The 15,724-nt window shown below is 36.9% G+C and overlaps 2 protein-coding genes across 2 annotated transcripts in view; both read right to left on the minus strand.

Annotated features, from left to right (window-relative positions):
* The window catches only part of LOC127844207 (repressor of RNA polymerase III transcription MAF1 homolog), a 505,514-nt gene that overhangs the window by 181,322 nt on the left and 308,468 nt on the right, over nucleotides 1-15,724 (minus strand). The window lies entirely within an intron of this gene.
* Nucleotides 1,492-14,589, minus strand: LOC127844205 (25 kDa ookinete surface antigen-like). The gene is made up of 7 exons (XM_052374275.1): nucleotides 14,481-14,589; nucleotides 13,736-13,842; nucleotides 12,100-12,220; nucleotides 5,070-5,234; nucleotides 4,250-4,372; nucleotides 3,720-3,845; nucleotides 1,492-1,971 (listed from the first exon to the last, which is right to left on the minus strand). The coding sequence occupies exons 1-7, from the start codon at nucleotides 14,545-14,547 to the stop codon at nucleotides 1,880-1,882; spliced, it is 801 nt and encodes a 266-aa protein (XP_052230235.1). The 5' UTR covers nucleotides 14,548-14,589; the 3' UTR covers nucleotides 1,492-1,879.

A 15,724-nucleotide genomic window follows, 5' to 3' on the forward strand; every position in this document is an offset into this window, starting at 1 on the left:
ATGACCTAGACTTTCAACATGACCGTCTGGAACACAAAATGTATTCTACCAAGTAATCTACATGTTATACAATTCGTGATGTGTTTATTAATATTTTAATACCTGTAAGCTTAGTTCTTAATTTATAGAATATGACAATGCTGCAATATTAAATCGTAGATCGACAACGTTAAACTTGTTTTCTAAATTTTCTTACATCTGATGCTTATTGCTTGATTACAAACGGCAAATGTAAATGCAGTTTTTAGTCATTTGTCATTGAACAATCAAATGTTGGCAACTATGATGATCAGACAATAAGCTGAACAAGCTTGTTTTCTCGGGATGAGAGCTTCTTTTTGTGAAATTTGTCATTGCATATGATCATTTCTGTATTTCTATATAATATTAATTTACAAGATAACTTGACTTCAGTTCGATGAGCAATCAACCATGGTGATCATCGATAATTAACTGGTGGAATTCCATTTTTCATGAATGTTAATCTTACAGGTGAAATGACATTTTCGAATGATCATAAAGCATTTGCAGGACTCCATGAAGAAAAACGTTACGAACGACTTTATATGCTGGTAGAAAACCAAAAAGTGGTTATAATGTATTATGAAAACACTTGATATCAACATATTTTGCTCACTGAATACCATTAAAGACCGGCTCCTGTTAGAACGGTCATTAACTCGACAGTTTTACGAACTGCTTGAAATGTACATTTTGAGTTTGATGTGTCAGGAACACGATGGATCACTGCTAAAAGATTATACAAATACGAATGTAACTTGTTTGCAACAGGTTTGCGACGATTTCAATAGAAATCAGCATTACAGTGTTATACACACTTGAGTTGGCGTCGGTGATACCTGCAACAGGTGCACAGGTCACATATGGCATCATGGATTGGGTTGCTAAGCAACCGACACATGCCTACGCGACAACACGTGGCGATGTTTTTATTAACTTATCAAAGCGTTTACGTGTATTCTAAAACTCTATTATCAACATGTGCTTTTTTACACTTTTTATTTTGTCCTTCTTGTTCTAGTTTGCACGTATAAAATTACTTACATGTAATGTAATGTATGTTCATTTACTTAAGGAATATGGATAATCATCCATCGAAATCGTAAAAATTAATAAAGCGTTTATACCGATTGTCATTGATAATATCAAAAAACGTAAATTACCGACACAGCCTTGCGCTCGCAGTTGCTTAAAGAGGTCTCGCGTTTTAACCACAGGGCTGGCTTTTGAACCCCCAGGGCTGACTTTTGAACTCCAGGGCTCACTTTTGTTTACCAGAGTCCTCGTGTATAATTATTCGAAACTATTCCTAATATTAAAGTTTTTTAAATAAGGTTATGAATTGCATAATATTCTCATTTGAAAAATATCAATGTATAGTTCACTTACAAATTGTTTAGGTAAAATACGCAACGCAAAACAAAATGGGACTACAGTGTATATATTCATAAAGAACATAAAAATAACATCGCTGAAATTTCCTTGTCCAACACAAATTTAAAGACAGCGACACAAATAAGTAATGATATTATTTGATACACTTTTTACTGCTAGTATAAAAGCATCTTGATACAACAGTAAAATCAATTGCATAATAATTGCATAACGCATAATAATACAGAACAGCATTCAGACAGAACAAATATTCATTGAATAGAAAATTAAAAAAAGTTTACACACAAAGAACAGAAGGTATTCAGGAATGAAACATTATATGCGTCATATTAAATTGACACGCCATTTGTACAAGCAAACTCCAATAAATACTCTACATGAATAATCTAGTGTCCTTATATTCTAATAATAATAATAACTATCACTGTGCATGCATTTCTATATATTAGTATATAACTGCTCATCAACTCTGGTATATTGACCATCGCATAAGGATCGCGTACAGAACCGCGGCGCAGAGGCGGAGGTCCCAGGAACCGTGGTAGGTCTCGAACCCTGAAAGAATAGCAGATAACCCATTGTCGCTCTATCGACGCCTTTATACAATAGGCAACCTTGTTATATGCAACTTTCAAGATACGGATTTTGAGCAATGTTTTGCACCAACAAGTTGTTAAACAAAAACACCTCGCTGGTTTGTTGGTCACGACGTAACTTACATTGAATAAGAAGTAAAAATTGCGACCCAAACGATCAATCAAACCGAAATGCACATAATTCTCGCAAATTTACAAGTAGGGGTCGCAGAATAATTTTAAACTTTACGATCAAGTATATAATGCACAAATCAAAGCAATGAAGGCACCTTAGTTGTTTGATTTTTTAGTTGGTCGCGTTAGCGGCCGAATTAATTTACAGAGCATATTTTGCAAATCAGTATGTGCTTAGAAGCCTTAGCTACTGTAACAACCGCAACTCACTCTGCTAGGGACGATTACCACTGCCTGTCTGACGCAGAAGACAAATGATTCTGCTCTAGCAGTGAGTGTATATACCAGCTTGTTAGAAGACATTGGCTAGTCTAGTGTTTATCATTGAAATCTGTACATATTGTCTGCTTTCAGGGAAAACGGGGCTTAATGCAAGTCAAATAAGATTGGCCTGTGCACACTGATTACCCTGTGCATTGCGAACAAGCTAATCAAGGACGACAACAGCGAACAACTTCGGTGCCTTCAGCGCTTTGATTAATAAAATAGCATGAAGCTCACTTTTCAAATTAAAGCATTCCTCTTTAAATCCCAAGTTCAAATAAAAAGCAACAAAAGTGACAAGTTTACCGAGAGAGTGTCTTAATTCAAAGGTCGTGTATGTATATGGATTGTTCAGAAAATATAGAATTCAAAAGTTTTTGTCGAAAACGTGCGTCTGCCGCAACCGACGCAAATTACATGCGCAGAAGTACTTCATGCCATGAAAACAACCGGGTTGCGTCGACCTTACTTCAAGCTTGCGTCGAGATTCTGTTCCAAACATGGGTCGGATGTATATCGATCGTTGATTTTTTTCTCCACCGACTTAAAAGGATCTTTTCACGTTTTGGTAAATTGACAAAATTGAAAAAAGCTGTTTCAGATTCGCAAATTTTCGTTTTAGTTATGATATTTGTGAGGAAATTGTAATACTGAACATTTGCCATGGTCTAATATAGCTATTATATGCATCTTGTGACGATTTAAAAACCTGAAAATTATAAAGCGTTGCAACGCGAAACGATTGAATAATTTGGAGAGTTCTGTTGTTGTCGTTAAATTTTGTGAAACTACGAAGATTGCTTATATAATGTATAAAATACGTCATTTAAACATACTAGGCAGGATGGCCGAGCGGTCTAATTGGTTTTTTCTCCAGGACTCCGGGGGTAACTGTTCGAGCCCTGCTGCGGGCTACTTTTTTTATCCTTTTTTTAATTTTATTCTTGATTTTTTACTGGACCTTTTTAGATCCAATGTTTACATTTATCAATATAAAGCATTTAATGACAAGCTTCAAAACATGCCAAAATCTGTGAAAAGGTCCCTTTAAGTGACATATACACAAGCATTTGTGGTGCTTAGCCCAAAGTATTACCAATATTATGGTTAATTTTGGTATCATGGAACAATTAAATTATAATAATCACTTAACATAAAATGAAAATTTAAAAAATGCAATCAGCTACGAACCAGTCGTGATGTCTTAGCACAGACGGAAAATATTTCATAATGAAATAGCAATTACAGCATTTGCAAGCAGACACTTACCGGAACAGCTATCAGTTCCGTTGATGGCTATGAATCCAAACTCGCAGGCGCACGCACCCGCGGTACATGCGGTGTTTTCCCCCAGGCACCCCTCACTCACATTGCAAGGGAAGCCCAAACCCATCTCTAAAAGTAACATTATACATATAAAAGCCGCATTCAAGAAAAGCTGGGCTGAATGCATGTGCGTTCAGTGAGAAAATTAACTTATCTCATATCTGTATCCGACATTTAGACTTATCTCATATCTGTATCCGACATTTAGACTTATCTCATATCTGTATCCGACATTTAGACTTATCTCATATCTGTATCCGACATTTAGACTTATCTCATATCTGTATCCGACATTTAGTGCAAAATGGTATTCTTTTGATCTGATAATAAAAAATGACGTCACGAAAATATCTTTATAAAAAATTGGTCATATTTTGTTATAGTCAAGAAGGTGTAAATACGGTTTTGTTTATGCAACTAGGTGTTGTATCTATTTCGTTTATAAGAAGGGAAATAAGAAAATAAATACTCACTGCGCGAGCATTTGTTGACATCTGTGAACATGCCCTCGTTACACGTGCATACATCCGAAATGCATGTGCTGTTGACGTCAAGGCAGTGGCGCGTGAGTTCACAAGGTAACCCGGGGAAGCTCTCTGAACAGAACAGTTGTCATACATTAATATCCTATAAATATCACCTTCCGTAGAGAGCGATACAACGTATTGTTAGCCCGGGCATGGCAATGTCAAACGGCGTAATCTTTTAACCCATTTATGTCTAGTGGACTCTTCCATCCTTCTAGATTGGATCAATTTTTTTCCAAAATTAGGGATGTCTAGCATATTTATTTCTATATTTATAATATTTCTTACATAAATTCCTTAAAGCAAACAGCGCAGACCCAGATGAGACGCCGCATCAAGCGGCGTCTCATCTGGGTCTACGCTGTTTGCCAAGGCATTTTTCTAGACGCTCTAGGCATAAATGGGTTATGGGCAGTATTCTAATTATTACTTACATATGAATTGCGAGTTGTGTGAAGAGTACAACTCCAGAAGCACACGAAAGATTTAAAAGTATATGTAACCCAATGATACAATGTTGTGGGCATTTGGTTTACTTTCAAGTACCGTTGACAATTTTAAGATTAATTTATTCAACAAATTAGCCTTCTCAATGGTAAGAATAATCATCAGCAAAGGTACGAGTTTGAGTTTAGTGGATATATTTTCCAAATGTTTCTGCATAATATCCCATACATTGTTTCCTAATTTCTATTGAAAACCAGTTGAAGACCTGGCGACTAAAATGAGTCATGCCGTAATTGCATTAAAATAATCAATAACCCACTTCGTTTGCATATGGATCCTTTCTGATAGCTGTCCTCTGCGCACAAACAGCGCCTGATCCTACTTCCGGGAGCCTCTGGTACGCAGATCATCTCGCGCCCACCCTGCACGCAACCTTGTGCGTCTGTACAGGTCCGCCCGTATCCGGTCACCGTCCTCGGCAGATCTGTAGAAGAGAATATTCAAAACACATGATCATCGCTCTGGTGAAAAGGGATTGAATGCATATGAGTAAAGTGTCGTCCCGGATTAGCCTGTGCAGTCCCCATATGCTATTCAGGGACGACTCTTTCCGCTTGTCTCTTATTTCTCGTTTAAAAGAAGACTCTTCTTGACGAAAATTCAGTTTTCTTGATAAAAAATGTTGGGCTTTCTTAATAAATAAATATCAATAAATAAAATGTGGAGACATTTGTTAATTGATTATTAATATTCCTTTCAAAGCACATGCACCTTCTCTAAGGTCACGTAAAAAGAAATAAACGTCCGCTTAGAGTTATATTCTATTCTACACAAGTCATGAATATCAGGAGTAAATAAACAGCGATATTTTAATTTTTAACCCATTTATGCCTAGCGTCTAGAAAAAAGGCCTTGGCAAACATCGTAGACCCAGATGAGACGCCGCATCACGAAGCGTCTCATCTGGGTCTGCGCTGTTTGCTTAAAGGAATTTCTGTAAGAAATATTCTAAATATAGAAATAAATATACTAGACATTCCTAATTTTGTAAATAAATTAATCCAATTTAGAAGGATGGGAGAGTCAACTAGGCATACATGGTTTAAAGTCGGGAGTTTACGGTGTGTACCCGGATTATCCTATTACAGTTTAATTAACCAAACGCATTTCCTCTGTGGTGGAAAAAGACGTTATTACGCTGTTGTCATTTTTTGTAAAAGTCATGTCTTAATGCATGTTGTTTGTGTTGCAGTATATGTCGCCATTGATCACATGAGTATTTGTTTTAAATAAAAAATGTTTACGTTTCATCGAGTAACCATAGCGTTGTAACATGCAGAACTCAGGAACAAGGCCAAACGCGCTGTTAAAATATTTGTATACAAGCTTGTTTAATACTTTGTCTTTTAATGAATAAAATTATTATCATGATTTCGCTGTGTGTAAGCTGCTTGAAGTGCCAAAGGACTGTCAAGCCCACATAGTGAGAGAAAGTGGATAAAAACCAATGCAATTCCTTCTTCAAACGGATGTAAGCTTTACCAAAGCACACAGCGTAATGGACGAACACCTTACCTCTTATTTTTATACCAATGATTTATATGTGCGCCTAGTTATTATTTTGGGCACTTAAACAATTAAGTATACCGGTATATCGTCATCAAAAATTGTGTAGAGTAATTTGCCCCTCAATGAATGGCAATTTGAATTGTGTTCAATAAACGGTTCGAGTCTCATAAGAATAACTACTGACCCGCATATTATTTTGAAATATATTTTTTTAAGAATTCTAATGGACCCATGAGTTTGTAAGCAATGTTTAGAACAATTTAACACTTTTGTCACCAGTTTTTACGTGATGTCTCGGGGAAGTTATGAACAGAGCATTCGCGTAAATATAAGGGTAACTTTACAACGTGTTTAGAGCAATTGAATACTTTTGTCACCAGATTTTACGTGATGTCTCAAGCAAGTTATGAACAGCGCATTCGCGTACATATACTGGTAACTTTACAACGCTCCAAACATTTTGGATGTGATCCGAATGGGGAATAAACGTCTGAATACGACAAAGAAAGGACGAAACGACTGTAATTTTGTAGGATGGGCCCGAATTCAACAATCAATGATTCTACTTAAGAATATAGAATATAAAGTAAACTTAGAACAAAAAAAATAAGTCCAGAGTTTGAATTTACGCGGCTAACACTGTTAATAATGTCATTGAGAGAATTGTCTACGTAAAAGCCTCCTCACACATAGACGAATCCATATGACGAAGCCTGGTGAAAAGCGTAAATTTATGAATTCTAGCGAATTCTTGCCGAAACTGTTTGAAATGTGTTGCTTTGTGTAATATAACGAAAGGTGAACGTAGAGGAACTATTTGGTGCGAATGATCTTTGAAGTGTGACGAACAGTTACTGCAATTCGCTAGAAAGCGTTAGGTCGCGCAAATAATATTCGTACTTTCGGTTGGCGATTAGGAGCTATTAAGAGCGTAAAGATACGAATGTAAGAGCAACCTTGCGCATACTTGCGAATACCGCCGAATATTTCCGAAACGGTGTTTCTGCATCCGGGCGTTTTGATATAGACTAACTTTTGTTCCGACATATTTGTATCGTTTGTCATGATTATATTTTAGGTGAATGTTCAAGTCTTCCGTAGTCTTTATTTGACATGGTTATTATATTATGTCAGTAATGAGGTGTAGGTTTTCTGTTCACTGTATTTGTTTCTTTAATAGTATTGTATATGTAAGCATGTCGATTACGCCTAGATGTTCTCATAATGTACTCAGGGAAGTACCTTAGACACTTTGTCAGTGACATTATGTCACTAGATGTTCACTGTATTTGTTTCTATAATATCATTGTCAATGCACGCATGTGGATAACGCCTGAGATGTTTTCATTATGTACTCAGTAAAGTAAAGACTTTGTCAGTGAGATTTTGTAGATATTCACTGTATTTGTTATTTTGTAACGTATGTATGCATGTTGATTATGCATGAAGTCTTTTTCATTAAAGATTTTGCGTAAATTTCGTGTCTTCCTATTACTATTACTTCCCTTTATAAGACCAATACAAAAAAAAAACAATATTCTTTATTAATTTATTCCACTAATCTGTTACACTTTATTTCAATCTCTAATGTGGCACCATCCTGTCTTGCTATGGCACACATCCCGCTGGAGCGTTGACCCAATGCTTCAGAGTGTTTCTCACAATCTTGCCTTTTTTGGTTGCTGTGTTGTGGCCCCTGATATTGACATTCCTGGTATCCTCCAAGTTGCGACCTCTTCTCCTCTTCTATCATCATGGTCAACCAGTGCATTTTGCATGTTGGAGTACCTGATCCTCATCAAGTTGTGGAGAATGCAGCATGTCTTTACAATCAGCCTTACTGTGGTTGGGCTGTGGTTCATCTTTGTGAAATGTATCTGCAATTACAGATGACCAGTATTGTTATGTGTTAAAAGTTAACGTGAACATTTTTTTTAATGAAAGTGTGTTTTGAAAAAGGGTATTGCACTAAAGTTCCGCTATTAAGACCACTTCGAAGATTTAAAAAATTCAGGGGGTTTTCTGCCTATTTTGGGAAAAGGAGTCTGACCAAATTGGGAATTTTTTATCGACAAAATTGGTCATTTTGGGAATTTTTGCTTCGATGAAACGGCTCATTTGGGAAAAAATTGTGAATTAATCATGCTTAAATAATTCAGTGGTTTAACAAATAAATTTGTTTTTATTTGGTTATTTTGTCTTCTTTATGTAAACAGATGCAATATTGGGCATGTTCAACGTTAATTCAATTACTGCAGTTTTATTTTTCAGTTACAGTTACACTCTGTGATAAGAACTGAACAGTCGAAACCTTATAGCAAATATTTTTGACCAAAACAAACACTGGTTAGTCACATAAGTTATAAGAACAGAACAGAACAGAACAGACAGTTTATTAAGACTTATACATAAGTACATCGTCTTTAATGCATATAATTATAAATAAAGTAAATAAAGACACTTCATTCTTAAAAAAAAAAAAAAAAAAAATTTTTTTTTTTTTTTTTTTTTTGGAAATTGGGAAAAAAATTATAATTTCGGTTTGGGATCGGGTCCGTTTGCTTTGGGAGTGCCTCCGTTGTCCGGAGGCGCAGACAGTGCTGAAAAACCCCTGAAATTATGCGGTTTTTGACAATTTTCAAGTCCCAAATGGTTACTTAATGAAGGAAAATGGTCCGAAATGGTCCGATATTAAAACCACTTTGCTATTGAGACCACTATTTTGCCTGGTCTTAATAGCGGAACTTTTCTGTACCTGGAATCGGTTGGCCAAAATCCCAAATGCATTTTCTGATACTCTCCTAGCCCTGGATAACCGGTAGTTCAGGATTCTTTCGTCTCTTGTCAGGACTCTATGTCTATAGGGTTTCTGCATATTCTCGCAAAGGCTGAACGCGTCATCTCCAACCAAGAAATATGGCATTTCGACGGCGTCATTTGGAAAGGGCTGTGGGTCTTGAAAATCCAATGGAACCATCCTGCACCATCTCCAGAAATTCTGATTCATTATAAATCTTGGCATCTCCACTTGAACAGTATCCTGAAAATACAAAAGGATATGAAATTGTTAGTATACATCTGAACATTCAAAACAGCACTAAATGTTTATAATTTATGTAATTACAAAATAATGCAGTTAAAATTATGTAGACTTATACTCACCACCCAGATCACACCATACGAACTTGTAGTCCGAGTCGACAATGGCCAGTAAGATGATGCTGAAGAATCCCTTATAATTATAATATAAGGAACCAGACCTGGCAGGCTTTCTGATAGCTATGTGATTGCCATCAACAGCAGCAACGCAATTTGGAAAGTTCCAATTCTTGAGGAAACCATCAGCCAGCTGTCTCCATACTTCAGGTGTGAAGGGGGCTGTCATAACCTCATCAACATACAGTCGAAACCCGATGGCTCGAACTCGCTTGGCTCGAACTTCCGGTTGGCTCGAACTCGCATCAAAGCACCGATTTTGTATGCCTATATATTCATATAAAATTTTGTCGGATGGCTCGAACTCGCTTGGTTCGAATTATCGGATGGCTCGAACTGTTTTAACAGTCTCGGCTACAGTTTTCACACGTTCTTTTGTTCGGATGGCTCGAACTCGCTTCGTGTCCCAAAGTGTCATTTGATTAGGACCGCTTGATTAAAGGCACGCACAAATCGATTTAACTCCTTTCTCATAAACTGTTAATCGATTATGACCGCTTGATTAAAGGCACGCAATAATTGATTTAACACCTGTTTGCTAGCATGTCATCGACTCAATCGTTAATTGATTTGAGTAAAAGATGACGTTTTGTATAAGACATGGCGTTCTTGTAAATGCTTTATCATAATGGCTGCAACGGCTAAATCGCTAAAAAGCTTCGTTTCTCGACGACAGCTACGGAACGCAACACATACGGACATAATGTCATTCTTCAAAAAATATAAATAAATAAAGGAATATACTTCTGTATTGTATGTAATGTGTATATAGTGCGGATGCATGTTTCGTTCTTCACATATAGCATGACACACGTCTCTGACCACTACAGAGAGGGTATTCTCAGCGACCCGCCAGGAATACTGCATGTCTGAGTACTTGACACCAGAAACCAGGTGACGTAGTGTGACAGCTAACTTTAGCCCTGGATCCAAATACTTCCTGCACCGAGTGTGTTGCTTCACGAGGCAATGACGAACCCTGCCCAAAATTTCATCGTAGGCATGCAGAGGAACTTCTTAAATGTTCCAGGACCTGAGCTCAACCATGAGCTGATCATAGATGCTTAATTGGCGACGTCTCCCGGGATGCAGCCATGGTCTTCTCCAGATATTACGTGCTCTGGCTCCTCTTCTCCACCTTAGTCGGCCTCTGAGAAACCGGTGTATGTTTAGTTGTTGCTGGACTACTTCTTGATTGGCCATAGCAGCAACATACTGCAGTGTCAGGCGTTATATATCTTCCATTTGGACGAAGAAATAATGATACCTTCAACATTATATATATGAAATATAGGCATATGTCTGCACAAACTACTAAAACAGTCAGGAGCGCTATTATTCGAATGGATTCGCATATATTCGCTTATCGTAGTTACCTTTCGGATTGATTCGTATACGAGCGTATACCGTTCGTTTTCTGAACGTTAACTTATCGTTATAAATCGTTTAAATGCGTCGGATTTAATTCGCTACAAAACGCAAATCCTCGCTATAGTTCGCAAAAGTTCGCAAGCTATCGCAAAGATTCGTTTTCTTATTGAAACGAATTTTAACGAACGATAGACGAAACTTTTATTCGCCAACAATTTTTCAACATGTTTAAAATTTTCCGACGAACAGAACTAATCGCAACGGACGCAAAAGCTCACAAACGCATCCATACGAACACCACCAAAGATAGGCAACGTACATATACTAATGAGAACGAATTTTCCTGAAGTCTTATTCGCCAGTACACGCAAGTTGACGTCGGGAGACTTTCGCCTATGTGTGAGGAGGCCTAAAAAGAATTATGTAGAAAGTGGTGCCTAATGGCAAGTTTGACTCTTCGCAATTCTGAGTACCGGTTTTCCAATAAGATATTTTTTCTTAGACCCTAGTGTAAGAATAATTTGTTTCTGGGGGGGGGATGAGGTTGCCAAACTATGGCAAATTGTTGGAGCGCAAGGATTGCTGGGCTTTTAAAGGGACCTTTTTAACAAATTTAGGCATGTTTTTAAAGTATGTCATTAAATGCTTTAAATTTAAACATCGGAACTTAAGAGTTCCAGTATAAAACACAAATGAAATTAAACAAACAAAAAAAATAATTCACACTTGGGCTCGAACCACTTACCCACAGAGTATTAATCTGGCGCTTTAGTTACTCGGACATCCGTACTGCCAAAACGCAGTATGTATTTTATTCCAAATATAAGCAATCCTCGTATTGTCACAAAATATAACGCAAACAACAGGAATCTTCAAATTATACAATCGTTTCGCGTTTGTAACGCTTTATAATATTTAGGTTTTTAAAACGTAAAAAGATGCATATAATGGATATTTTAGAGCATGGTTAATGTTCAGTTTTATTGGTTCCTATCAAAATCCATAGCAACTACGAAAATTTGAAATCTGAAACATTTTTAAAATTTGTCAAATTATCAAAACGCGAAAAGGTTCCTATATGGAGGTGGCAAAGATAATTGGACGCGAACAATAATTGCGAGGTTTTGTTGTTTTGTAGTTGTTGTGTACAGTGAGATCAAGAAATGGGACCCTAAGACGAAAGTATCACCCACCCGAGTTACAGAAGTCGGCGTTGCAGCATAGCGTTGTACCGAGGCACTGGTCGCTTTGTGTGCAGCCCTTGTCGACAACAGCCCCCGTTTCCATGATGGCGTGTTTGCTAAAGCAACGGTTCTGAAAACAAATATTGCGTCTCCTTTCTTTATTGTATAGAATATGCACTTTTCGTAAAGTAATAAACGGTAAGGTTAATGCAAGTGAATATGTATCACAAAAATCTATTTTTTTACAAAAATCTATTTTTGAGAACGCTGCGTTTTTTCATTCGGTGTTACTTTTTGACGATGCTGCAACACGCCTCCCAGTTTCGCTGAATGGGTCAAGTTCCCCACGCGTACTACTTCCCCGTACCCCCAAATTTGTATTCGTTCCAAAAAAAATCGTATCCAATTTTATTCGTACCCAATTTTTTGTTCGTACCCAAGTTTTGTTTTGTACCCAAATTTATTTCCGTACCCAATTTTTTGTCCTTCCCATTTTTTTCGTACCCTATTTTTTTCGTACCCAATTTTTTTTTCGTACCCCAGTTTTTGTTGGCATGATTTTTTCGTACCCAAAATTTTCGTAACCAAATGTTTTTTTTTGCTACCCAAATTTTCATACCCACATACACAATTGTGGTGATGTAGATAAACTTAAATTGATGCTTGTATATCCATCCTCTTCAAACGCATCGTCACACCAGTTCTGTCAGTACTTTGATTTTTCTTGTGGGTAAAATGTCAGTTTCATTTATAAATATAAAATTAGTAACATCACGATTATCTTGTTATGCGGATAGTGCCAAGGCAGAAGGTTTAAAATAACAAGTTCTGTAACATCATATTAAATATATGTACACAATAACGGGGCCGAATAAATCGTCCGCTACAATTTGCTGGTGGTTCAAGTTTTCGACTTTCTTTTCACGTTTTATTTTTACACTCGGATTTTCCATATTTGTTTATATCTCTACCAAACATTGAATATATCCGTAGATCTTAACTTATAACATTTCAATTGTAACACTAATGACTAGAAAACTTTTCTAAACAATGAGTCGGCTCGAGAGGAGCACTGCTTAACTGTTAGGGGAGGTAGCCGCAGAGAGACACTTGCTGAAGTCACAATACTTTTGCAGCGGTTACGACCCCTTCAAAACTTTTCCACTCAGAAGCAAAGGGAAAATGGCTATGTGCAAACAGCATAAAACCAGAACAGCCTGCGAGTGTTTGCTGCTCATCAGTAACTAAGAGTTGAAAAGGAAGCCTTTACAACTTGACTCAAGTAAGAAAGGTATTTAATTAAATTTAACTTTACAAAGGACTACATATAAGTGAAAATACGTATCTAAGTGGTAAAGGGTTAAATTTTAAATTGACGGCAATCACAAAAGTAGACTTTGTACGGGTTATTTTTTTTCAACGTTTTCTAATTTGCTGGCATGGTCAACGTAAAAAGCCTTTTCTACTCACACTTTACAGCCCATTAAGAATGAAAACACATACGCAATTTTGACCCTAAATACTTGTAACATCTAACAAGATCAATCGCTATCACAATATGGTGTGTTATGGCGGCAGGTATTGGAATCCAGCTCTGGTCGGAACACATCTCTCTGATCGGAGGTTTGCATATGCATGTCCTTACCTGATTTGTGGGGCACGTGATGTTGAGTCCTACAGCCAGGCAATCAATGTTGGCGACGGGCTGTGTCGTCCCGAATGTGGCATCACATGAATAGCAGATGAGTCCATCTTTAAAAAGTACTAATGATTATAGTAACAGCAGATATAGTTATAGCATAGATAAAGTAACCCATTTGGCATCATGCGGCTTCTCATCTGGGTCTACGCTGTTTGCCAATGCCTTTTTTTCTAGACGCTAGGCATAAATGGGTAAATGTGCATATTACGGTCAAACCAATCACAGCGACACACACTACCACCACGATAGATTAACCCATTTATGCCTAGTGGACTCTCCCATCCTTCAAAATTGGTTCAATTTATTTCCAAAATTAGGGATGTCTAGTATACTTATTTCTATATTTAGAATATTTCTTACAGAAATTCATTTAAGCAAACAGCGAAGACCCTGATGAGATGCCGCATCATGCGGCGTCGCATCTGGGTCTACGATGTTTGCCAAGGCCTTTTTTTCTAGACGCTAGGCATAAATAGATTAACGGCAATCAATGCCGTTACAAGTAAAATCCTTTCAAATCGGAGGTTGTAAGTTTTTATTAATTACTGAAACTCAGGCGATTATTTAGTCAAATTTAAACAGAAATAGAAAATAGCAATTTATCATGCGTAATGTAAACAAACAAAAAAAGAAAATAATGAATCAAAATCATAAATAATTATTGAAGATACATTGTTCCGACTCTTACCTGTAGAACTAAATAAGAACGACAGAGAAATCAACATGAAAAAATCCGCACACACCGAGCTGTCCATCTCAGTTCCTCCTTCCCTTGCCGAAGAGTGACTGTGTATATCAGTCAGCGTCCATGGTTACCAAGTCCGAACGCGTGGTCCAGTGCAGTTATTCAATTTTCAATTCGGTGCAATGTTGCAAAATGAGGCCCGTCCTTTGAATTTGGTATTCGGTGAACATAAGCGAGGTTACGGTAAGTTTTGAGATTCGTATCATTATCACAGGAGGGAAGCCAATTGTAATTATATGAGCCGGGTTCGGGAAAAACTGGGCTTAATCCATGTGCGTAAAGTGTCATCCCGCATTAGCCATTGCATTTCACATAGGTGAATCAGGGGCGACACTTTCCGCCTAAACTGGATTTTCGCTAAGAAGAGACTTTCTTTAAACTTATTAACCGTCTAATACATATTGTAACGCCACAGTACTACCAAATGCGTTAAGCCTAAATAAATATACATTTATGTATCGATGCAACGCACTATGGTGATGGCTAAATTATATCAAATGCATTTGGTTATTAAGGCCGAAGATGTTAAAGTGATATTATGGGCATTTTTCACAGTTGAATTGAGCTGAAAAGAATAAACAGGTGAAAAAGGTAAGTTAAAATGTGGTTACTGACCAATTATCGGCAACTCATCTTGCTACCAGTTATTTATAAAAATATATTTTATATTATATATTTTACGTGACCCACCCAGTCCTGTAAGCCGAAACGATCCGTAAAATAAAATGGTGTCTTTGTGTCGTATAAACGAATCGGCACTAAAACTAAATTTAGGTTCATATTGTACATGCGTGATCAGTTGTCAAACGAAAGTACGGTTGATATTCAAATGCATTATTTTTCTCTTTCCGGGATATTAATATAGTTTAAGTATGTTGATGCTGCATGAACAAATATAAGTGCATATGAAGTGAAAACACCAACAATAAACAACGATTGCGATAGACACCTATATACTGTTAGATGCCCATAATATCACTTTAAGAAACGGATTTATATAACCATATGAAAACTTAAAAAAAAAATAAACCTGAAATGTTTAGCTTATCTTTTTTCTTTTTTCAAAAACTATATAAAGTATATATTTTATATTGGGGAGCGTACTACTTTTCCGGACACTCCTATGTATGCAATAGTTAACTCTAAAGAGTAAGCATACCAAACATTGATATTAATATTGAGTGATA

Source organism: Dreissena polymorpha, chromosome 9, assembly GCF_020536995.1.
Source record: "Dreissena polymorpha isolate Duluth1 chromosome 9, UMN_Dpol_1.0, whole genome shotgun sequence".
Lineage (NCBI taxonomy): Eukaryota > Metazoa > Mollusca > Bivalvia > Myida > Dreissenidae > Dreissena > Dreissena polymorpha.

Bases quoted from the DNA above. Each gene is read 5' to 3' on its own strand.
- LOC127844205 (XM_052374275.1), bottom strand. From the start codon at position 14,547: ATGGACAGCTCGGTGTGTGCGGATTTTTTCATGTTGATTTCTCTGTCG. The intron at 12,221-13,735 runs GTAAGGACATGC...ATTTGTTTTCAG, and splicing joins TCACGTGCCCCACAAATCAG to AACCGTTGCTTTAGCAAACA. The intron at 3,846-4,249 runs GTGAGTATTTAT...TGTTACTTTTAG, and splicing joins TGTCAACAAATGCTCGCGCA to AGATGGGTTTGGGCTTCCCT.